At 41.1% G+C, this 25,934-nt stretch overlaps 1 protein-coding gene across 3 annotated transcripts in view; it reads right to left on the bottom strand.

Moving 5' to 3' along the window:
• The window catches only part of DIDO1 (death inducer-obliterator 1), a 48,657-nt gene that overhangs the window by 17,968 nt on the left and 4,755 nt on the right, over positions 1-25,934 (bottom strand). For all 3 annotated transcript variants that reach the window (XM_039563734.1, XM_010396848.4, XM_039563735.1), the window contains exons 2-7: positions 17,847-18,036; positions 16,155-16,259; positions 14,921-15,833; positions 14,298-14,616; positions 12,150-12,362; positions 11,393-11,618 (exon numbers count right to left, since the gene is read on the bottom strand). In XM_039563734.1, the coding sequence (XP_039419668.1) occupies positions 11,393-11,618; positions 12,150-12,362; positions 14,298-14,616; positions 14,921-15,833; positions 16,155-16,259; positions 17,847-17,931 (1,861 nt within the window). In that variant the 5' untranslated portion in view covers positions 17,932-18,036. The remainder of the gene's footprint in view (positions 1-11,392; positions 11,619-12,149; positions 12,363-14,297; positions 14,617-14,920; positions 15,834-16,154; positions 16,260-17,846; positions 18,037-25,934) is intronic.

Genomic DNA, 25,934 nt, shown 5'->3' with positions numbered 1-25,934 from the left:
AACTACCAAAAAACAACTCCTAAAACAGAGTTGTTTCAAACCTTGCCAAATGTTTGTAGATGAATTAGCCCACAAGCCCTAGGTGCAAGGTGCAGGACACTTCCTGAGCAATATCCAGGAGTTCCAGTAACTTTACCAAGGACCAACTGGTCCCTCTTCACCTTCCAGGGCTGCTCTGATGAGAGCAGAAATCACTGGAAAAGGTCTAAACTGTTCCATCGATCTGTCCTGAGATGGACTTGATAGGGACAACTCCTCCTGGGGGGAGTCTGGTTCAAAACACCCCACACATCAGCATAAATTCCCAATGGAATCATCCCTCAAATTGGGTAAGATTTGGAATTCTTAAGGGACAAATGATACTCCCTTATCTCGTGAAGAAATGGCCTTGCAAGTTTCTGCATGCCTAGTGGAAATCAGCACTCCCCTGGACACCAGCACGTGCTTCCAGCAAAGCCCCTCCTCACCCCCCTGTAACTGGCCCTCGGCGTTGGCAGCACCCACGGACACCGGTGGGAGACGAGCCAATAAACACCTTACCTTTTGTAAGGTGAAGTGCAAGAGAGTGTGCTCAACTTCTGCTGGAACACAAGAAGCCAGAAGATCCAGAAACACTATCTTTGTCCTGAATTTTCTCCTGGAAGTATTTTACAACTGAGGATTTTTTCTGAGTCAGGTTTAACTATTTGAAGTGTAAAACAGAACCTGCTGTCAAATGACTTTAAATCGTTTCACGGGCTGTGATGATTTTGCTATAAATGAATTACAGTTACTACCCAGAGTTTTCCCTAGACTAGCCTTGATTCCTGTCTGACTGAGGGACACCTCCTGTGTGACCAACAGTGTCTCTCCCTATGTCCCACCTCTACCCTACCCTGCTAACTCTATTCCAGTTGTCAGGAGGACTCTGGAAACTCCAGGAGGCAGGAAGGAACTATTACTCCTTATAGATAAGGCACTATTGCTGATATGGTTGATTTGGTCAAGTTGGGTCCCCAGAGCCTGAGATGTAACCAGCCAACCTATTTTGAGCTCAGTCCTGAGCAGAGAGATGGTGAATATTCAAAACGTGCACACTGGTAACGCTACAGGAATTACTCCCATTCTCTTTTTCCTGGTTTATTTGATCTTCTGCACAGAATGGTACCTTTTCAGGCAGGAGGACAGCAGCACACTCTGTGACCTGCCACGGGAAGGCAGGACAGCACAGCTTGGCTTGCAGAGCGATGACAGCAAAATTCAGTCCTCAGCACCATGACATTTCGTTCTTTGTGGTTTACAGCAGAAGTACGACTGTAAATTTGTTCTTAATCCTCTATCCACTATCTATTTAACGATTAGTTCAAAGCAGTTAACAAACACTACATTGATAAAACTAAAAATAGCAGAACCAAGGTGTTTTGTGTCGCTCAGATGTTATGCATATGTAAAAACTATCCCCACACCAAACACCTGTTAGGAACAGCTGTATCACAGCAAGAATATTGAGTTGTAAAATAAATAAATAAATAAATAAATAAAAGCTACTAGAGTACGAAGCTAGATTGACGTTCCTGGCTTGAAGGTCAGCAGAGTCTGTAAGGTCCAAGGACACACAGAGGCAACCTTTAACCTGCCAGTTGACATCATGACTATTCTAAAGGTGTGTAATTCTGTCCTTCTTTAGCCAGTGGAAAACACGCAAATAGTTCCCAAGTATCACGCGCACCTGACAGTTTCAAACTACAATGCCACTTTATACCAATTACGTCTCCTGAGCAGGACTTGTTGATCAGACATGGATGGCACAGATTCTCTATGTACTAACGCAGCCAGAAGTGACTCCTTCAGTTCTCCAGAGCTACCAAGGTCCTGTTCAAACTGACACTGTCCAATCAGTCATGTGTAGGTTTTGATAAAGAATCCAGAATACTAAGATTGTGTACAAATAACCTGTGACAGCTGTACATGAAGCTAATCTAAAAAAAAAAAAAAAACCTCTTATCCTGTTTGGACAATGAGAAACCAGAATTTCTGTCCTATCAAGTTTTGGGTTTTAGTGTCAATGTGCTACCCCATAATTCAGCTAAAGCAACTCACTTAGCATTACAGGGGTCTTGGATCCAATGCCCAGGAGCACCCAGTGGAGGGTGGGAAAGGAGCAGGGCCGTCTCTTGGGGTGGCAGCTCACTCTCCTATTGATCTATCCACAACATGAGCACACCCCAAAGGTGACAGCACCTCCTAACAGGTATGGGAACATGGCAGATGTATGTTTGGAAGTGCTAACAGCATCATGTACTCTTTTCTGAGAGAAGTATGCCAACACATACAGAGTTTTACTTCTGAACAGATGCCAGAGTTGCACAGCAAATGGATGAGACAGATCATGGAGCAGGTATTCCCTCAGCCCATGATTTCCAAGTGCTTAGCCATACAGTCTATGGGCAGCATGAGGAGAAGGCACAGCCAATGCTACTGCACACACTGGCCACTGTGTTTTGCACCATGGTAGGTTTGGTCCTTTTCAGCAGTAGCTCCAGTGGACCTATAATAAATGCCCTAAACCAAATTTAAAATAAAAGGATGAGACAAGCACTGAACATCAGCCTACCCCACTTAAGAGATTAACATGGAGTTTCACCACCAGCAGTTCAGAGTAAGGCATTTGGTGGTTCTACTCAGCACTTTTAACACCCAGGTGAACCTCCTTGGCTTGATGTCAGAAACACTATTTAAACCAACGAACAGTAATTCCTATTTGCCCCATTTTGTCCCGTGGGCCATTTGTTAGGACAGGAACAGGATCCTTACTGAGTGGAGGGAGGCATGGGCTAAAGAGACTGAGGTGCAGCTGCAACTAATGAGCCAATGCATTCCCAGGGTGAAACCCAACAAATCCTCTGGCAGAAAACCATGCATTGCTCCCAGGCTTAACAAACAGCATTACTATGGTGTGCTCACTACACACAGACCTGGAATCTCTCCCACCAGATGTTGACAGACACAGAACCACTCCCCTGAGGAAATTCCCTGTGCAGCTACACTTGACATGACGACACACGACCATGAACGAGGCTTCTGCATGCAGAGCAGGACAGAACTGCCACAGCATCTGCTGGGACAGATGAGCCCGACGGTTCCAGGTACTTGTAAACATCTCAACACGGTGTCTCAACACTGCCAGGCCATTGTGGAGGCCCAATTTAAGCAGGATTTCCACAGTGTAGGACTGTTAACTTTACATGAAGGATTTGCAGGCGGTACTTGGATCACAGTCCACCAACACACAGAGGTTGGGTTTTACACCACCAGCATGTACATTACCCAATGGAAACTTTGTTTCTTCTCTGCTCTTTCTAGAATATTTCTGTATACCATTCAAGTCTATTCTGGTTCTTTCCCCTTTCCCTCCCCCCAGTCCTTCTTTGGAGTAATAGCTTTTGAAAGCCACTTCAAAAACTAATCTTGATTTCTATTTAAATTCTCATTTGTGATGAGCTGTTTTGCTGAAACTATTCTCTACTTTTTCCAATTTTTAAATACCATAATAAATGTGCTATTACTTTTCTCTGTATAATTTTTAAATAAGTCAAATCACAGTTCTTTGAAAGAACTTCAATTTCTGGCTCTAGATGATGTTAAAACTTTTAAATGCTGTGAATAAACCACAGGCAGTTGTACCTGAAGAGCCCATTTTGCAATGACTCCAGTAAAGCCTTTTTTTTTGGTGGTTTTCTAAATTAAAAAAAAGCATCCCAGTTCCTCTTACAGGACATTAAAAGACTTCTGTGAAATACATCTTGCAGCCATGTAGACTACTCTAAGTTTCTCTACAGAATTAAGATTTTGGCATATGGTTGTTCATACACCAGCACTATTGTCTCTGGAGTCTAGTATCTTAATGTTCCCCCATGTTCTCTTCCACCTACATCAATCTACTTTTTTTCCCCAGGATGAAATTCCTCCAGGCAGTGTGTGAGGAGACGATGGCTGCGTCGTGTCCAGCTTGCACAGAACTTTCTGCAGTGGGAGCATAGGCCCAAGGGAGCAGGACATCAGGAACCAGCACTTGAGGGGACACTGCCCAATACAGAGGCAGCTCAAGCCTGTCTGGGTTTTACTGCTCCTTTCCAGACTTCTCTGTCACTACAATAGAGTTTTAGGGAAAAAACCAAAATCCCAGCTAACTTTCAGTCTTATGCACGGCCTATGGATTTCTGTGGCACCAACAGTAAGAAAGCTGGTAATTACCATTTTTCTGTAACAATAAATCTGTAAACTTCCACAATATGAATGCAACCTAAAGAGAGAACAGCCGTTGTGATCCACCTGGTCAAAACTGGATCACTTTTATGACTCTTTAGATTTTTATGTCTTTAGAGGGAAGAAAATTCAGTAGCACAGCACTGCAGTTGTTACAAACCCAAAAATACCTCTTAGAAACTATTTACACAGCCAGTGTAAAAGCTGGGCAGAGCTGAGCAATTCCCTACTGTGACAAGAGCTGACCTCTACAGAGGCACCAGCACTGGCCCTTAGAGCAGCTGACCCAGCTGACAGGAACACAGGTGTGCCCAGCCCAGCAGAGCCAGTCACCTATGCAGGAGCTGCCCTGCCAGCATTTTGGGTGTCACACACAACTTGGGCTGTGACCTTGGCCTCGAAGTTCCGCTCGGTCCCGCAGCTCCTCGGGCTCAGCCGCAGGTGGCTGCGGTGGCTGTCCCTGCGCCGTCGTCCCAGCACACTGCAGCTTCTCTGCTCCAAGCGGGGGCAAGGCGAGGGCAGCCTGCTCTGGCACACAGGGCAGCACAGGCTTCTGGCCTACAAGGGAAACACCTCACCCCTCTTTGCCAGTAGCTGAGAATTTAAGAACTGCATTTCCCCTCTGGAAAATTGTTGAAGCAGAAGACAGGCAGGATTTCCCAACCTCAGAACTGGTGTGGTTCAGCAGCTTCCCTTGGCCACTCAGCCCATGAACCAAGAGGACTTTTCCAACGCAGCTGTGCCACGACCCCCTCCTGTGTGACTTGTGACATGAATAACCGGAACAGAGCAGAACTGAACGAACCCCCCTGCCCCGACGCAGTGGCCAATACCGAACTTTAATCCACACGTTCTTGCGAGGTGAAACCCTTTGGAACTGAAAAACCTGAGTAAAAGACACATGTGAGCAGGTGCTTTAGCTGTCAGTCTTAAAAGCACTCCGCAACGGGAAGCTACTTACCAGTTCCGAGCCAGCTGTGCCCAGTCCCGTGCTGGGCCGCCTGACATCTGTGCCTCGGGCACTGCTCACCGCCGCTGGGTGCCCCGAAGCCCCCTCTGGTGGCACCGAGCACCGCTGCCGGCAGCTGTGCAGGTGAGCTCTGGAACCGCTGCAGCTCCGCGGCTGTTCGACTGCTCCCTCCTCACACCTCCTTTTTGTCACTTCCTTCAAAGATAACTTAGTGCCAGCTCTAATTCACCCGTGTTGAGCTGCTCTTAAATCGGTTTCAGTGTTAATTTTCACTGTTACCTGCCCCATCTCCTTCCACTTCAAATTTTATTGAACACTAGTGTCTGGCATGTGCTGCCTGCCCCACTGCTGCTCTTAGCAAACCTCCATCAGTTCTAATCTGCACTGCAGTTAAGCTGCCTGTGTGCCAAGCCTCTACATTCAGGCACACAAAATAAACCTGTCTCTAATTTAGGACACTCAGAGGCAAAGGCCTGCCTTTTCTGCGGTGGTTTGTGTTCAAGGCAACCTGTAGCTCTATGCTGACGCACAGCTGTAGCTTTGACATACAAGCTTTATTTTAATCTAAATGATACTGTAGTGATCCATCTGATCTATGTTAGACAACTGCATCTTCACTCTTGCCCCCCTCCTGAGGGAGAGAGGCACTATCTGCAGCAAAAAAAGGGCTTCTTATTTTCCAAACTGTTCATGGATTGGCATCATCACTCCTTGCAGGGACAGGCCATCTTCAGGTTCCAAGTTCAGCACAGATCAGACACAGCGAATCAGCAGCAAACTTGACTCAAAGTGCAAGTGATCACCTCAAAAAAATCCCTTTTATTTGGGGACTAGCAAAGAACTTTTTCACTGGCTATGCAGTCAAGTAAGGAATTTCAAAGAACTTAAGCAAAATTAGTAAAAGAAAGCAAAACAGCAAGAGGGTGGTGAGTGTTTTTAATCAAACTTTCATCACTTTCAGTGTTGATGATGAGATAAACCACCCTCATATGCACAGTGCCTCTGGAAGTGGTACCAGGTTTCTGCCCCCAACCCTTCCCCTCAGCAATGGTTCTCACACTGAATCCAAGCACCCCTGACAGCAGGAGTGCTGGCTTGCTGTCTCTGAGTGCCTCAGGCATGCTGGGTGCTTGAGAGGCACATGCCAGGAGCAGGGACCAGCTTTCCTAACTTAAAGAGATGGCAAAAATCTTCACGTGGCTGCCAGCCACAGGGCACGTGTAACATACCTTGTAGGGCAGAGAAGGGGAGCTCCAGTAGTTCACAGGCAGGAGATGAAAATGACTCCCCAAGGATCCCACTGCTCCTTTTAACTGGCTGGGTCCCAGGGGACGTTGGCTTCAGCACCACTATGGTCTGCCTCACTCCACAGGCAGGGCTCAAGCCTTGTGCCAGCCCCGGGCCAGCACAGCTCCTGCCAGTCTCACGACGGGAGTTCAGCACTGGAGCTGCCAGGTTATACTCCTGTACAACCCTTCCAAAGCCAGGTCTCCAAGGTGAATTTCTCAGAACTTCTGGCAAACTCATCTCAGGTATGCTGATTATTATTTGGTCTGTCAGCAGCCCTTCTGAAAACTCCTCTAGTTCAAGTGTTTAGGGCAGACCTACATACAGGGCAGCCAGGCGTCCCAGAAAGTGGCCAGTAACAAAATCAGTAATTCTTTTCATTTCCCTAGTACTAACTCAATACTTACTGCCTCTCAGGATGGGCCTACACTGCAGAATGCAGCATTAAGCAAGACACTTTGGCTTTCTAGGAGTCAATTCAGATGCCAGTAGTCCAGTTTTAACAGTATGGAACCTGGCACAGCCTGGTTTTCCCTGTGGGGAAACACACCCAAAGGAATCCAGTTTACCTACAATCAGTCCTTGCAGGCAAACATACCTATGGCTTAAGAAGCAAAGTTTAAGTAAAATGTATTTTAAGTTAAGCTAAACCAGCAGCAGTATATCCACATCCACTGCACTCAACAGTCACAACTTCAGCTGGTACGATCCTGCCTGAAGAGCAGCGTGAAATTGGCACCAGCCTGTGTGCAGACAAGACCTGATTTTCTACTCTCCGTATCAGTACATACAGCTCCCTACACCACTTTTACCTCCTGAGCCATAACTCCTGCCTTTAGTGCACTCTATTCTCCCCCTGCTCTCTGTAGAGTGGTTTCTTTCTTTCCTGTCTTCATGCTGTTATTACATAAAGAAAAAAAATATAAAGACACAAGGACATGCACACATAAATTATGCATGCTATAATCCTGCCATTTTGATACACACAGCAGTTTCTGCTGGTGGGGCATCCCAGTATCCCTGTGTTCCACTCTCAAAGTCTCCTTATTTTTTTTAGAGGTGTACAGGAACAAACAGTCCAAGATCTTTAACTACACAAGCACAGCCTATTCCCTTTGTGAATCGCTCTTGAGTTCAGCTGCAGAAGAGATGAAATAAACTGGAAGGGGATAACATAAAGAAGTTGGTATCACCAGAGCCAGGACTCCCACTTCCAGGAGATGGCAGCTTTGTGTCTTCATAATTCCCTGCTGGGAAGCAGCAGGACCACAAACACTGTGGTTTTCTCTGAAGGAAACACTTCCCCTTCCAAACCCCACCCATTAAGAACTTCTGTGAAACACTGGTACCAAATAAGGTAGGACCATAATTTGCTATAAACTCACACTACATCTGTCTGCAGTTATGTAAACACAAATTTAGTGGTTTGGTGTGGTAAGTGCTTTTTACTCTCAAGTTCTACCACAAGAACAATAATTAAATGCTTCCTTTTGAGCTTTTATCTAATAAACCCTCCTCACTCTCCTGCACTCTTAGTTGCTCTTCTCAATAAAAGCAGGCAAGATATTTAAACAGTTTTAATACCTGAATTACCTGAGTAAATTATTGCTTCAGGTATTTAAGTCTAATAAATCAGGTGAATTTCAAAGCTTTGAAGCACTAATGAATAGTTAGTATACTTAGGACTGGGTACTTTAGAAACTGGGATACTGCAAATACTTACCCTCTTCCCCTCCTTTGGGATTCATTTGCTATTTTAAAACTGCAGATAAAACTGCATTTGCTGCTGACTTCTATTTGACAATTAAAAGCAAAAAATATAGAAAAAAGTCTCTCTTAAAAGTGTTGCTGTTGTAACATGGATCTCTGAACAATGTTCACAAATCTCAACAATCCACATACTTGTATAAATTTGGAAGCCAGAATGACTCCTGAAATGCAATACAGAAGCTGAGCACTGCATATTAAATTAATACTAATTTTCCTAACAAAAGTAAAAGCAACTCTTCTAAAAGGGAATGTGACTCAGACCTAATTTCCTTTTATATGTGTACTTCAAACGCTGCCTGAAACTTTAGATTACTTCTACTTAACATTCATTTATCAAATCAAGCTGTTTCCCACTCTAGTTTTTAAATTAATTAAAAGCATTATTTACACTGGGTACATAAAGATGGAACACAGTGTCATTAATCAGGCACCAGATTCTGGTGTACAAAGTCACTTCCAAGTACAGCCCTAACTCATATCCCCAAGACATAGGAAAGTTTGGAAGTGAAGAAACACAGACTAATGTGGTAACTGACGGGAAAAAAAAAAAAAAAATTACTGTTCTTTACAACTGCACAGTACTAGCACCAAATATCCCTTTTTAAATAAATGCAGAAAAGGTTGGGAAAAGGGGCCTGGTGGTAGGGTTAGATGCAAATACACTACATGCTCCTACCACCCAGTACGTCTTTAAAAGTGACTTGATTTTCTTGCTACTACTTAACAAAACTATCTCATGGAATTAACAAAATCTTGTAACTCACAAGTACAGAGCACATATATAAAATAAATCTATGCCTGAAATGATACACTGGCAGATGGAAAGAGTATTAGAGAACAGTTCTGTTAATCAGGTTAAGTTTCCTTAATTCCTAAAAGGCCCTGTGCACCGAAGTTGCAAACAAGGATTTGGTGAACATGGCAGCATTCTGGAATACTGCATTTGGAAGTCCTCTGTCTCCCGTGGACTGCAAGTCCTTCATAATCAATGTTCAGAAATGCACGTTTCTAAACAGGGAATTGCTTGGTTTTAAGATTTGCATCTCAGCCAGACTATGTTTGGTCCAATAAACTTGTTTTCCTTGACAGACTAGCTCAGACTTAGAGACTTCTCACTTTTAGATACCTGAAGTGAGACAATTCTCATGAATTTCTCTAATGCTGTAAAACTTTTAGGTTTTGAACACCATATAAAGATTTCTTAAAGAAATAAAATCTGGAAGAGTACTTTTGCAGATGGTGCATTGGCAGCTTCTCAGGAAGATTACAGCTCAGACCTATCCATTGAAAAGCAGGACACATTTTTTTCACAAATACACAAACTATTTATCTGGGCATTTAGTAATGGCAGAGTTCCCACATATCAGTGCTACTTACCTTAAAAAAAGCAATCTGAAGCTCTTCCTTGCATTGATATGAGAGTTCTTCATCACACGAACTAGGTTGGTCTCTATTTGTTACTGAAGTCTGGTATTCACATTATCTTTTGGAATCAATTTAACTATTTAGCTACAGGAATCCAGTTTTCTACTGGACGTGGTTAAATCTGTACAACGTCCAGTGCGGTAAATCTTAAGAGCAATCTCCCTTAAAAAAACCCTCCAACTTTCTGCCTCAAAACCTGTTATTTCTGTTTCCTAGGAAAAAAACAAACCTTATAGGAAATAAGGACATTTTAAGTGAAATGATTCTATGGACACCTGTAATTGTCACAGTCAGAAAAACCTCATGTAAAATAAGCCCTTGCAGTTTCATTTATGTCTTTCCACTAATTTTAGTTATGTATAAAATACTACTGCTTCTGACAAAAAAGTTAAGTTTCTTTAAAAGATTACTTAAAAATGGAAGTTAATTAAAATATATACCTTAAGGGAGTTTACTATAAAAAAGGCAAAGGGCCTAATACGCAGCAAAAATAATACAGAGAAAAATTACAACCATTTAACCATTTGAATGTGGGTAAAGACCATTAAAATATACCTGGTATGTGCTATGTTCATCAACAGCAATTTAGGGTAGCTGGTGTTCCCTCAGTGTTTCAAAACTGTAACTAGAAAATCTCAAATACTATTTATAAACTTATCAGTTACTTTACATATAAGTGTTCAATAACTAGGTTTACTTCTTAAAATAAAATGTAAATTGGCTGAAGTGTGGTTACAAAAGCTGTGAGAACTGAATTTCTGAATTAGTCTTCAAAGGAGTAAACATGAGGCACCAGAGGTCACGTGGTTTGTAACTGAAATGTCAGTTTTCATCTCAAGTTCCATAACTGCATTATAAAACTACTTAGATGGAGTGAACCGAAAAACATCATAAGCAGACAGACTTGTTCAGGCTTCAAAGCAGTATTTACTTACCTTTACATGAGTTACAAGGATGCTACTCAAGACCTGCAAAAATACGCAAGGCAGTGTCTCTGCCCAATGTCCAGTTGAGATGTGGTCTTGTGTGTGTGCATAATGTGTAGAATATGAACAGAGAAAGGGGAAAAAAAGATAATAGACTTCTGCCTCCCCCCCAACATAAAAGTAAAGGATGGTCCTCAAGTTACTTCATGTAAGGAAGAAAAGCAGCAGGAATATACTTGACAGTTAAAAGCTGTTTGCAGAGGTGTCAAGTATTGTTGGATACCACGTTGAAGATTTCCACTCTTGGCACCAGGCACTGAAAATGCAAGACCTGAGAGGCAGGTGCCAAATCTAAATTACAAAAATACAACTGAAATTAGTACAGGCAATTGCTGATTCACGGAGCACACTGCGCAACCTTTTGGTAAAACTTAACACAAATGTGTCAATACTTACCTTCTAGATTAGAAACAGACACTCTTTATGGGAAAGATTTCAAGCTTAACCATGTAGTTTTCATCCAGGAATCAGCTGGGTAAATCAACAGGCTCTTAATCATACAACTGTCATATGATACAAATGAAACTCCTAAAAGTGTCTCTCATTTGTGTGTATCTGTGTGTGAATCTTTGAAGGTGGAGAGAAGTACCTTGGTGCCATGGAAAGAAAAAACCCCCAAATCCTAAACTCCCTAGTTTAGTGGAGCCAAGAATGGATGGGTATTCAAAGAAAATATGATTACTCAGGAATATCCCTAAGCCATACATACATTTGAACAACAGTGCAGGTGAAATGGCAGCAGTCTTTTCAGGCTTTACAGCATTGTAATTATGATCGCTGGCCCAGGACGGCGTGACAGGTTCTGCCACTGGCTCTCGAGCAGGAGCTTGGGTGTTTGCCTCAGTCTTGGCTGTGCTCACAACAGTCTTCTTCACATTCACCTCTCTTTTCTCGGGGAACTGTCTCTTCTGGTTTGAAACTGGTTTGATGCCCGGCTGTATAATTAAAAGTAGCTCGATTACTAATAATTGTCAAATATATTGCATTTTACAAACAAGCAGAGAGAGTTACACATATGTACACCAGTTTCTTTTATAGTAAACTCCTTACTTTTATAGTGCACCACTTGAAACTATTTGATTACTCCAAAAGCCAGTAATTTGAAGCTTAGTTTAAAAAGGCAAAATTAATTTCAATTAATGTAAACTAAAGAGATGTAATTACTGAAAATCGTACTTTTTTAAAGTCATTGCCATCTAGAAGGGTACCTTGCACCTTTGCAAGGAACTATCCCCATCTAGAGGCAATTACTAAGATTTTTAAAAAATGACAGGAGAACCATTTTATTGTCCTTACCATAGACAAAGGCAAAAGAATAAGAACAAAAAAATAAGAGAAAGCTGCTCTTCAGTGCAGGACTTGACAGTTTTATTAAAGTCAAAAAGGAAAGCACAATAATAAAAGGAGAGGACAAATAAGCCACAGTGCTCCAGGGCAACTGCTCTGGATCATGAACACAAGCTTACCTGCTGCTGAGGTTTTGGCATGCCAGGCTTTTCAGATTTTGGTTTGATCTTCTCTTTAGGTTTTGGTTTTGCATCTTTGCCAGAACTCAAGATCTTCATGGTGGCTGCAGCGTGTTTCAGGATGCAGTCGTTGCTGCAGTACACGGAGTCAGGCTGGGCCACATTGAAACAGCCAGGGCCAATGCACTTGGAAGCACCAGGAGCTTCAATTATCTACAGAGAGAAATGGAGTGAGGTCAGACTTCAAAGAGGCAACAGCAGGAACACGCCTCTGTAACACAGAGAAATGCTTACACAGCCCATGTGCAGACTGCAGCTCTGACCTGCACAATCGCCAGCCTAAGAACAACTGCTGTTCATGACACAACACAAAAAATCCATACAAAGGTAAGAATTTCACTCCTCTAACAGATTACTTTCAGGATGTGCTGCATTTTCAAGTGGTTGGTCTGTTAGCACTGAGATAAAGGAAGCTGGTTTCCTACATTTTCAAATCCCACAAGGACACAACTGCTTTTTACTGATCCTCTACATCATGTGAGAAATGTCCTTAATAATTGCACAGCTGGGTTCTCAACAGCAAGGTCTTACTGTATTCCCATCCACTGCTGTCCTCAGCCATGCACATGTGCAAGAAGAAGCACTCAGATATTCAGGGGTACAGATTATTCTTGCACTAGAAGTTTTACCAATTTTAATTTTGAAAGTCTCCAAATACCATTCTTAGTGACAACTTTCACATACTGCCTACCCCTTACACATTTACAGGTTTGCCTGTGCAATCTGAATTCCTCTAGTTCAAAATCATTCTCCATTTATATCAAGGTGTTATAGATGAAGCACTTCCTCTTCCAATGTTAAGATTCAGAAAATAGCACATTACTTCAAAACAGAGTGCATTAATTCGAGGTCTAGAAAAACTTGAAAGCCTCTTTAGGCTCCAGTGTATCATCTCTGGGTATTATGCTTTTAGTCTCTCTTCTAAATTACTCCTAAAAACGATAGAACCAACCTGACACTCACAACTACTGTAATTCTAGACAATCTCTCCCCATTTTTAATTACTAGCAGTAAGTTTTTCAGGAATATTTCCAGTTAAATAAATATTACTTGCATAGTGCAACTCACTTCTCTGCAATCAAAAGTCAGTACACAGCTTTATCTGCAGCAGCCTGATAAAACCTGGATTTGGGCATTTCCCCATCATGTACACACTTAACTGAGAAGTAAAGATAAAGAGCACTTGGTGATATTCGTAGTAGAGCCAACACCAACACCACTGGACTCTCAAAAACCTTTCTGTGTACAAAGAAGTACAAATGAATTTGAATACATTTTTGAGAATACTGTTTTCTACACTTCTCTCTTAAAATAGTAAGTATTTATATATTCAGCTCAAACTGTTCTATCTATACGTTAATCTCACTGTGCTGCCACAGACAGCTCTGAAACCTAAAGGGCAATGTCCAAGATACTGGCACTACTACAGTACCTGAGGCAGAACAAAGACAGCCACCGCAGCACTTGGTTTTTCAGATTCATGTACATTGAGCTGAAGAAGCTTCTCTGCCTTTCCAATTGGGCATGGAACTTTATATTACAAAACTTAAACTTCTTTTAGATTTTGAAATAGTTCAAAACACACATTTTTAGATTAAAAAAGGCAGTATAAAGAAATTCTCTATTTGCTAATAACCTAAAGCAGCATCAGGCCAAAAATCAGAACTTCAAAGATTAACTGGAAGTACAGCTAGAATTAACTAACTCCAATAGAGACTTGTCAAGGTTAATTTGAAAGTTTCACTATCATTAAAAATGTCCAAAATGTTTGCGATTATTTCAAAGACAGTATAAACCAGCACAGGATTCTAATATTTTTATTAAAAGAAGACCTCATTGTTTGACTTCCAAAACAGTATTTAGAAAGGGTGGAATAGCACAAACTACTTCCTTGCACCTATATAAAACTTTTAAATCCCTCCCTTGAAACTAACAGTTTTAATTCCTCTGCTAATAGACCTATAGATAAACTTCTGCTAACCAGGATTATTCAGTGGGCTGTTCAGCTTATGTGTAGCTTTAAAATCAAGTCATTGTCTCCATGTACTCAGTGAAACATGAAAAATAAGAAACAATTAAAATACTTACGGGTTGAAATATCTTTAGTTTTTTCTTCCCGCTTGGATTTGCAGCTTTTTCAATCCTACCCTTGATTCCTTGGTCCTCAACTGATTTTTGTTCAATTGTTCCTATGCTTGTGAATTCTGTGCCATCCACATTTCCTTGCTCCACTTTAGCTTCCTGCTGGTCTAGTTCTGAAACAGGCTCATCCTGTCCCTGGAGAATGGTGCAGTTTGGACAGATATAGTCCTCACCATTCCTCTCCAACAATCGCCCTCGAGCCTCAGAAATACCCACGCAGTCACCATGAAACCATTCCTCACATCTATCACAACAAATCATAAACCTGAAAAAAAAAAACCCACCAAGGAACAGTAAAACACTGTGAAATAAAAAGACAATTAACATTCAATGGATATTTCGAGCAACACAACTTAAGCACCCCAATAAAGCACTAATGCATGGTTCTGCCTCACTGGTTATTTCTATATTTGTTTATCCTCTTTTAAGTATTTGTTATAAACTCCCCACCAAAATTTAACAAACCCAAAAGCTCATTCAAAAAGTAAGCACTAGCATCTGGCTTAATTATTCATCACAGAAAAATTCCAATTCCTTACACTGTGTCTGCAGCTGACTCCTTTGCCTACCTGTTGTTATGAGGCTGACGACAAATACAGTACAGGGCATTTGGGTCGTAGATCTCGGACTCAGGTTTGCTTTTGGGCTGTTCTTCAGGTTCCTCATCTGAGGCCCCCTTTGCACCAAGGGCAGGCTTTTCCTCCTTCTGAGCCTCAAGATCTTCAGTGTCCTCCTCAGACACAACCACCTGACTCGCAACCTCAGTGCTGTCTGCAGTCTCAGGCTCCTGTTTGACAGGCAGCTCAGACTCATCGTGTTTTTCAGGTGTGACATCACCTGTCTTAGCAGGATCTTGTTCTGAATTCCTTTTCCTCAGGTGGTTCTGCACATCCTTCAACACCAGCTGAGGAGGTTTCTGCTCAACACGTTTCTTTCTTAGCCGATTCTGCAGTTCCTTTAGCGTTAACCCATCACTGTCACTATCAGAAGTAGCATCCTCCTCTTCCTCCTCCTCCTCCTCCTCTTCTTCCTCTTCCTCCTTTGCGGGTCTGCTTTTAGGGCTTTTCTGCTCCTTACAACTCCTGGTGCAAATCCTCCGAGTGACAGGTTTTGTATCTGGAGTGCTCTCAACACTGTCTTCGGAAGCAGTTTCAGCATCTGTGGCTGGACCAGAGGCTGCTTCACTGGAATCCTCCAGAGTAGTGGGAACACTCCTCCTCCCCCTGCGCCTCACTGTGGTCAGGAACTCTTCCACTCTCTCCGTGCGCTTTGGCTGCCGTCCACTCCTCCTGAGGTTTATGCCTTGTTGCTGCTGCTGTGGCTGCTGCTCACCAGAGTCCACATCAGCATCTCCTGCACCCTCTCTCTTGGCAATCGTGGTCCTCCGAAACCCCCAGGTTTTCCTGAATTCTTTACTTGTCGGCTTGACAGACTTTTGTTCTTCCTCATTGCTTTGCTCACCTTTATCATCCAACACTGATGCTAAAAACAAGGGAATAGTTAATAAAGTGGTGGTGATGAAAGATGTGTTTCCTGAAAACCTTTTCTCAACATGTTATTTTCTTTGTGACATCTATGTAGCTCTACTTCGTATGATGAGCCTCAAAACAGGTATTTTCTTGTGAATGTAATACAACAGCAGTAACAATTAAATACATCAATCACTGATCAATATGATAACATAATCCAGCTGTTCCTGTTGAAAACTCTCGAGTTATTTTAAATAATTTACATATATGTAACACACATACGTACACAATGGACAAATAAGCACATTTTCAATCGGAAAGGAAGAACTCTTACCAGGAGAACTGTTTTCCATGTTGTCAGTATTAGGTTCAGACTCTAATGGCACTGTGTTTCCAGCTTGTTCCATAGTACAGGCAACACTATCCCCACTCTGAAATGCTGAAGAGAAACATAAGGTTCAAAACTCTCATTCAAAAATATTCATAGCCTAAGTAATTAGTAAATATTCTGATCTTCGTATTAATTGTAACAAGCACCTGTATTTCAAGGCATTAATATTCTTTCAAAGTACAAAGTTAAATGTGTGGGTTTGGATACTGTACTGACACATTTTATTGAGTAGCCTCAGGATTTCTGATATTTCTCAAAAAAACCAACCAAACAAAAAACTCCTTCATAGTATGAACCTACTCCCTGGGGTTTGTCTGGGGAAAAACTCTACAGCAGTTCCACTCACTTTTCTGTGGAATGAAATGTAAGAAAGGCTGAAAACGTTTTTGTAAATAAGCATGTCAAGGACCAGCCTATGTGATCTACTAGAATGACCCAAAAAAACCCAAACTGATTCAGCAAAGAACCTCCAACTGTCACAGACTCAGCCACAGAAAAAAAGAAAATCTGTGCTGACAACCACATCTCCATTTTCTCAAAAGTCTTTCCCAGCTTACTAGAAGACTCTCTTACTTGAGAAGGCAGAAGCAAATGAGAGAAATAAATGGAGGATCTGTATTCTGATGAATTCAGGAATAACCTGGCTTGAACAAGTCAATACACCTCCAAAGAGCTGCATGCCCTGGAACTGCTCCTAAGGGCACAGACACTGCGCTGCAGCCGCTGCAGCGACACTGCTCTCAGGGAACTGGAACGTGCAGTAGTAACTGCACCTCAAAGAATGGGCTACATAGAAACACTTACTTGAAAACAAAGAACACACCCCAACTCTCCCCAAGAATGTTTTTGGATATGTGTATCCCTGGCTGAGGAATTGCAAAGGTAAGCCAAAAGGGACATGAGCAGAATTCCTAAGTAACAGCACTGAAGAATCAGAGGTTTCTAACAGCTGTACGTAACACAGCTACAAGTTTTCAGAGACATCCTGCAGCAAGCTTTTCCCAGTTTTCCAATGTTCCCTGGGAATAAATGCCTCCTTATTTCATATACTTCATCACTTCTATTACTGTTCTGTCTTAACACAATCACTCCTCTGCAAGTCCTCTGCTTTCAGTGTTATATTTAACACTGCTTGAACAGAAATGTTAAGGGGCAATGCTATGGAAACATAAAAATCTATGCAGATATGTTTAAAAAATTAACACCTCAGTTGTAACTGTGAATACTATAAATGTCACTGGAAAAGCAGCAGACCTCAGAACACTAACTTAAATAGTAACTGATTAGTTTTAACATCACAGACAGAATAAAAAGTGAATTTTAAGCCTGCAGTACACAGGTAATGAGCCCAAACTGTCTCAATCTAATATGAAATTCCTTTAAGTTCCCCCATTAAAAAATCACTAACTATGAATTTTTAACTTTTTTTTTTTAACAGCAGTAAAATTATAATCGTACCAGAAAGGTCACAATATAATTAAGGGAGCAAGTCAAAACAGTTAAAGTTTACATCTTTTGTTTACCCTGAAACATGAAGAAATGTTAAAAGCTACAAGAAGAGGTTACCCAAATTCTGAGATTTAAACTTCAGCTAAAATGTGAATAACTAAGAAGGCTCTCCAACATGCTCTTTACCTGACACAGCATCAGAGGTTTGAATGGTTTCTCCCTGAAGAGCTGAGACAGAGGAGGGCAGCACCGGATCAGAGTCATTCAGCATCCTCCAGCCAGCACATACTGAATTTCCTGACTCAGAAGTGCCACACTGAATCTCTGAGATCTCAGCAGGTCCAAAGACTATCACTCCTCTTTTTCCTGCTGGCTCCTGGAAAAAAAGAAAGGGACAAAATAAGGCATTGATATATTTATTAACTCATCTTACTGTTTTTTCCTAGATTTGGAATTGTTTTGCTTCTATTAGATTACATTATAAAGCAAATTCCATTATTTTGTTTTCTTGACAGTTTTGCACTTTCAGAAAAACAATGGAACTGGAAAAAAAAGTCAAAATTAAGCAATACCACCTCCCCACCTACCAACAGCTGAGACTTTCAAAAGAAATACAAAATATGATTGCCCTCTCATTAATTCATTTAGATCGAATTAAGATTTCCAGAACAGCAACAAAACTGTAATGAAGAATCTATTCTGTGTGCAGTATTTAAAAGCATTCTGAGAGTGGAATTAGTACTAAGTGCAGGTTGTCAATGAAAATACAGAAATGCTTTTACACTCCATTAGCATGGCCCAAGTTAGAGAAGGGCAGATTTACTGATTTATACAAAATTTCATCATAGGAGACACTGCAGCTTCCAGCACCTGAGTTTGAACATCAGTAGAAAATGCCTGCATTAACCCAAAGTAGTCTACCAGACTACAAGAGCACTGGAAAAGAATTTGGGAGGAAAAGGAGGACCAGCTGGACAGAATGAACTGGACTATCCAATAAATTAGTGAAGACAAAAGAAGGAAACTGAACACAGACCCTGTGTGTCAACACTATGCTGTTAAAAATGCAGGGCAACTGCCAGAGCAGGTGTAGGACATAACTAAAACAGTAATAATTCTCTGAAAGGAATAAAAATTGGTTGTTAATACTTGAGGTGAGGAGACATATACATTTTAAAATAGGTTAGATAATCCATCATAGACGTGCCAATACATATTCTGACTTTGATTTTTAAGCAATACCTTTTTTTTGTTTTTTTCCAAATCTCTGGAGCCCCAACTCCTAAAGCATCTGCGCTCTTCAAAAACCACTTTTTACTCCCTAAGCAGTGATCATACCTAGGTGTTCTCCAATATTACTGCCCCAAAAAACAAGGAAAGGGGAAAAGACAAACCCCTTCCTGAATGTCATGTTCATCAGTGGATCGTTTTATTTCATGAACTGTAAATCTCAAGATTTGCGTGACTGCGGCAAAGCAGAATTAGTAAAAACAACAGGAGTGTAGAGCTAGATTCACACCAGTATTTCGTCTTCCCCCGTGCCTTTTCTATAGGGGATTATGTACATTCTTTGCCTCAGCCAACCACTACCACTCCAAAAACAGTAGGAAAAATAAACAACAAAAAAGAATAGAACACACTAATTATAAAGACCCTGGTGCTGTATCTCATGGCATTGAATACCTGCTCTAATAGGTATTTTGCTCCATTGTCTGAATCAGGGATTATATCCAGGGAGTCTGTCACTGAGTTTAAAGTGCCTCCTTCCACCGTGTAGTTGTGTAAGAACCTTTCAATCTCCCTGTTCAGAATCTCCAACTGATCACACATCATGCAATTTTTAAGTGATATGCCTAAAGGAAGAGGAAAATCAGCTAATCACTTCTTAACTGTTTTAAACTATGAAACAAACTAAGCCTCTAGCACACACAGAAAGTGCCTCCTGTTTGGGTAATTTACACCGAAGACAGAACTGTCTGAAGGGCTGTGTTCACAGTGCTGCACCTGGGCATTCAAGGCCCTGTGTGCAAGGTGCTCTCCAGATTAGGTTTGAGTCACTAAGTATCACTACAACATTTCAAACCCAGAATCAGCACCATCTCTTAGGAGACACAGCTGGTTGAACCCAAAGTGCATTTTCCAGTGTCAGTCACTGCCCACCCAGGGCACAGGCTCCAGCTCTGATTTAACAGCGAACAGCATTAACATCAGTAATACCTGAAAACAAAGATTCTGTGCCAGAATCATCCTTCCTTTTGCTCTAGTAGATAGTATCTAATTGCTGTTACCCATATTATCTCCATTACCTACAAGAAAAAAATTTTACGGAACCCCAATTTTAAAATAATTCCAAATTTGAGAGATATAAATATACAGCACACTTCACTAACGTTACAGACCTCATATGTTCGCTGTGAAATGCCTGGTTGTTTCTTATTATTATTTAGTATCTCATGTCTTTCCTTTCCCATGTGGTTCAAAATATTTTTCATGAAAAACAGAGGAAGTTTCAAACTTACTTTACACAAATCTGCTCTTACAGAATTGCACCTTAATACAGGCTAAACTTAAGTGCCTAGAAGAAGCTGCAAAATCAAGTGTTATCAAAACACAAAAGGATGAAGCCTTAAGTCACAATTACACTTTGCACTTTTAAGCAAATGTTCTACAAACTGCCTGCAAAAATATTTACAACATACAGCAACTTTGGAATCTTCAAATACCTCTTTCTCTTCCAGATTCAGTGGGACTTTTTGTTCATTTTGTTCTGTTTGTTCTCAAGTTCACTGTTCAACTGCACCTGACATGTTGACAGAAATATCAACTGAAGCAGCAACTGGAAATCTTGTTTTAAATGAGCTGAACATCCATGATAACTTTATTTCTCCTAACACAATATATTAATCATATTTCTGAAATTGGAAGCTCCAGCTGGAAACTGAAAATTACTGTATTTCCCCTAGTAGATTCCCATCAGCATGATCCTCTCTATCTATATGTTAGGTAACTATATCTAGTTTTCTGCAGAATATTAGAAAGGATAATTTGTTCCTCTGAAAAAACTGAAGCAAGAGTCTCTATAAATGATGGGATAAAAAGGCAAATTAACATTAACAGACATATATTCAAAAGGCCCTCTGGTTCCTGCTGAGGTTCAAAGCTTCTGTGAGAAGTAGTCTCCAGGGGGAAAATGTCTAAGGTTTTTAGACCAACTATAAATGAATTTAGAAATACAAATCAGGGGTTGCTGCAGTAGCATGAGCATTCCAGTGAAACAGAACAGTCACTTAACTGAAGTGGAGCATAAAGCTGATGCACAGCATCTCAAGAAAGAAGGTCCAGTCAAGGAAATATTTATTTAGTTTTTTCCTCCCTCATTAATTTTCAGGCAAAACGTTTCAATTTTTCCAAAAAAAGTTCGGCACTTGATTTCATTCTGGACTTAAATTCCAGAAGCAATTGAAGCACAGAGGTATTGTACCCTAGAAAAATCACAGAACTGTCACAAGCTTTTAATTTCAATTATGGTCAACTATTCTCAGGCAGTAACAAACCCGAAATCACAGGGCTGCCACACTGCAGGAGCAGAGAGCCCAGCAGTCCCATTCAGTAGCCCTGTGGATTCTCCAACTACTGCAAACCCTTGTGGTTCTCAGAAAACACAGACTGAAAAAATTCCAGAGCAGACTCGGCAGCCAGTTTAATCAGAGACGGAAAAGAGAGTCCCGTATTTCAAATCCTGCTACTGCAACACCTTTCAACACATTAAAAATCTCATCTCCAACATACCTTCATTAAACAAACAAAAAACCCGCTTGTCATCTCCCTCTCACATTCAGACCAAACCTCATCGAAGCACACTCTTATCTACTGCCTGCCATTGTGACTCAGCACTTAGAAATCTCAGGTGAAAAAGGACAATTACCTCTGCCAGTAACACAGAGCTGAGATATTCATGGCAGGATGGGCTGCGAAGACACCTGGATCTGCTGTTGCTAACTTCATTAAGCCCTTTTTAGGATGCCCAACATAACATCTTCATCTGAGGTGACAAAGTTTTTCAAGAACACCAACACTGGCCCATCTTTTTGTGTTTGTATTTCTAGATAAAGGCCAATTCAATAAATCATGAAAAATATTCATTTGGATCGGGATTTCGACTTTTAGTCTTTCTCATTTCCCTGAAGAGGAAATAAAAAACTCAATAGGTCCTCTGACAGCATCAAGGTTTTGTCTCTTCTGGAGCTGATTGTTTTAACTACATTAAGAATTCCCTGCTTCAGGTAACTGAGAAGACTTCACTCTATAAAATGATTTTGAAAGGAAGCCTAGTAGTAAAACCTTTAACATGTACTAAAAGTAACTTCATTTCTTGTTTATCTGAGGACTTGTGTACAAAAATAGTCTGTCAGTATTCCGGATAAATTCTTCAGATTCAGTTTACTGGGGATTTTATTTAGTGTTTGAGGAATAAGTATGAAAGACCAGAGATCTTTATTCCCTCATTCTCACATCTAGATAGCAAAATAGGCCTCATCTTATTCCTTGATCTTGGATGTCAACACTCAGCCAATTTGCTGTGATCTGCACCAATGCTGGTATCTCATTAGGGATTATACCAGCCCCTGGCACGAATACTTTAGTCCAAATGATTACTATCTGACACCTATTCATTCTCTTATCTGCTACTCACATGGAGAACTCTACAGAAATGTCAGTGATTTTGAAAGATCACACACATACTCACCCCTACACAAACACCCACGGAAGGAAGATTCACTCCTCTTTAAGACTTGTGATAGACAATATTTACATCTTCTAGATTTTAAAAGTCTTTATACTGAAACTCCCGTTATCGTTTTAGATACGTTATGGAAATGCAATGGCCATGCCCAAGGACAGGACAGAAATCTCAACAACCACAATGGCCAGCATAAGGTTCTGAACATGAAAGTTGGTGAGAAGGCAGACTCTTCTCATGTGCAAAGAAATCCAAAGCATGATTTCACACCACCTAGGTTTTCAAAGCAGGTATATTCATCAGTGACCAATTTCATGTCCATGTCCTAATGCAAATACAGTCTGTTCCACTATATAAGATACTAGCTTAAGTTAGAATGACTTGTACCTGGGTTTTAGTTATGTTTTTCTATGGATTTCTTCAGAATTAGCTTGATATGCAAAGTACTTGGCTGAAACAAAGATATCCCAGTCAGGTTTCTTAAATATCAAAGAAACTGCAGGAAGTTACAAACAGGGAAGAAAGCATCCTTGTCAGAATGATGTAACAGTTATTTCAGTCACAATTTATGTTATTTTCTCATTTTATTCCCTGTAAAGAGTTACTGGGCTTGGCCTACGATAGCCTTGTTTAAGTGTTAGAAATTCCTAATCAGCAAATATAGTAATACCACGCGAGGAAAAACAAAATAGTCTGAGAACTCATATAAGGATATAATTTCTGATGCACATAAAAGAAATGTTGGTATGTCTTAGTTGATGCATTCCTACTCAGAAGACTGATCCCATTGAAAGTTATTTTGCATCCCTTTTTGGCAAACATGATAGCTGGGAAACCTGCTAAGCAGCAGCAAAATTAGTCCCTTGCATCAACAAGCACTGCAAAAGCAGCCCAAAGGATGCCAGTAGGGCATCACCTACTCTGTACAGGAACAAGCAGTTCCAGTGAGACCAGGGACAAAGTGCAATCCAGTGACCCCCAAGAACAGCAGGAACAGCTTCTGCCCTGGCTCTAGAGATGTTCCCTCCATCTGCTCAGCCATGAAAGATACAAGAACAGATACTCTACTAGCATGGAAAGCAACAGAAAATCAGACCCCCCACTACAGCCAGCACATGGCCTTTTATTTTCATGTAAAACATATCCACTGCTCACTAAGTTGTGTATCCTAAGAAGGAAGGCTGACATCTTCGAAACAGTTGTGAAATGGACCTTGTGACAAAGAGAGGCAATGAGAGTTGAAGAACAAGAGGTCACAGTCCTAAAAGTTAAGTCTGGATATTGTGAGACAAGAAAATTGTTGTGGTCCTAACTTCTCCCCCTCACTCCAAATAATTTATTATCTCACTACTTGACTGCCATAGCCAAGCTGCAGCTCAAGGTCAAAAGTCCAGACATTCCTGGTAAATACAAAAATTTTATGCCAGAAGTTCACATTTGAAATAGCACATTAAAAATTGAATTTGCATAAAATCACAGTATTTCAATGCTTATTATAGTTAGACCTAAAAGAACAAAACCAAAGAGAAACAACACTACAAAGCACTTATCTCTAAGTGCTTTGCTGGCTATCATTAACCAAAGTAAATTAATTTCAAGATTAAAAACAAAGCCACCACCTCCTCTACCCACAATACTAACAACTTAAAAGTGGCAGTTCTTTCCTTTCTATTCTAGAGTCAATGTATTATTCCCATTTAAAAAACTTAAAAAGCTTGTAAATTTGCAAGATGTAGACTGAGCAGTAGCACAGTCATGCTCCCCAAGAACAATCCAGCCCAATTTAAGAAACCTGCACTCTTAAACACTGCAGGAAGCAGTAATTATTCTAGGCCGGTAGAACAGTTCTATACAGCCAAATTAAGAGAAATTATCACCAAGATCTGGTTTTAAGGTAGCTTTTAGTATCAGGATAGTATTTCAATCTCTGATGCACAGAGCATAACAGGGTATTAATTTGTAGGGATGGCACCACAGACACCTACAGTCCAGTCTCACACCACACCTCAGTTCACCCAGACCTGCTGCTTCTGCCCTCGCCTCCCTGTCTCCCATTACAGAGAGATTCTAGTCCTTGTGAAGCCTCGTTTTTCAATGTTGGGGAGTACCCCATCAAGTCCCTGCCAAAAGTAATGGAAAAGAACTCACTGGTTTAGGGGATCAGGCTGGCCCAAGATAGAATGGTTGAACCACAGAATGAAGAATCTGCACCCTTTGAAGGTGGTGGAAAGAAAGGGTGTTTATGGTACCCACACCACAGGAGGGCAAAGCTCCCTGAGAACACCTGAGCACTCCAATGAAGTGAGATGACCAGAGGGAGCAGGTGAGGAAAAAATTAATCCAGAGGCTTCTACACATCTGTTGAGATCCCCTTCCTCAACCTCTCCAACGTTTTTTTGAAGAAATCTTTGAAGGTACTGTAGGACCCTGAGGTGTAATGATGTGGTGCCAGAACTGTTCAGTAGAGCCCATCGCTACCACCTCTCTGCACCCAGGACACTCAGGACATTTCAGTGTAGCTTTGTGGTCTGCAGACTTTCTGCCTGTTTTTATGTTTGGTGCTGAAAAGTTATTTCAAATGTTCATGGTATGGTGCAAAACACTCATCCTGTCTTGGTACAGGAGAGCCCATTAAGTGCACATTCACATGACACCACATACCACCAACACACAGTGTTGACGCCAATGAACTAATGAGATTTAAAATGTAAACAAACATTAACTACTCTTTAAAAATTTTCAAATATGCAGAAACGAGTTTTCAATCTCCTAGATTTTTCCATCATGAAAAATGAGGCTTAATACATTCATAAATTTCACAAGATCAATTACTTTTCAAAAGTAGAAAATAGTGAAGAGTTTAACTTAACAATAAACTTCAGAGCAAACCAACTTGACAGCTTACATGTTAAAATACAAGGAAATGGATTAATTCCAAAAAGAAACAGCTTCCCTTAATAACAAGATAACTCACAAGGTCTCTGTACTTGCAATAATAAAAACATTAGCCTTTCCAAATTAAAATGCCTTTAGTCAACACATTACAAACCCTCTCTGATGTGTCTGAAACTAAAACACCATCAGGCTTTCCATGGTTCCTGTCAGGCTGCTCACTTACCTTACATAAGCCTCATAGGAGGGCCAGTGCCTCACAGGATGGAAACCTGTGCTGGCACAGGACAGCATTCCTGAACATTTGCAGGGAATGTGGGACCTCCTGGAAGTGATGAATTTAATGTGTGTGCACAGCAGCAGATTATCACATTAGCAGCACACACAGACTGGGCCCGGCAGCAGTTAAGAGAGCAAAGACAATGAGCAACTCCATAGTACAACAGAACTGCACCAAGCAAAAACACAGAGCAGCTCCCTGGTTTATGCAAAGCAAAACACAAACACACTGAAGTTTATTTTGGTGTCTTTCAGGTTAAAACCCTCTTACTTCATATTGCAGCACACAGGACCCGAGCAGTCAAGGGAAGAAGGGATGGACCACTGGGTAGGTCATGTAGCAGAATGAGAACAGCACCAGG

Source organism: Corvus cornix, chromosome 20 (genome assembly GCF_000738735.6).
Source record: "Corvus cornix cornix isolate S_Up_H32 chromosome 20, ASM73873v5, whole genome shotgun sequence".
In the NCBI taxonomy this organism is placed as follows: Eukaryota; Metazoa; Chordata; class Aves; order Passeriformes; family Corvidae; genus Corvus; species Corvus cornix.
Note: the sequence above shows the minus strand (reverse complement) of the source record. Positions and strands in the feature narration are given on the sequence as shown.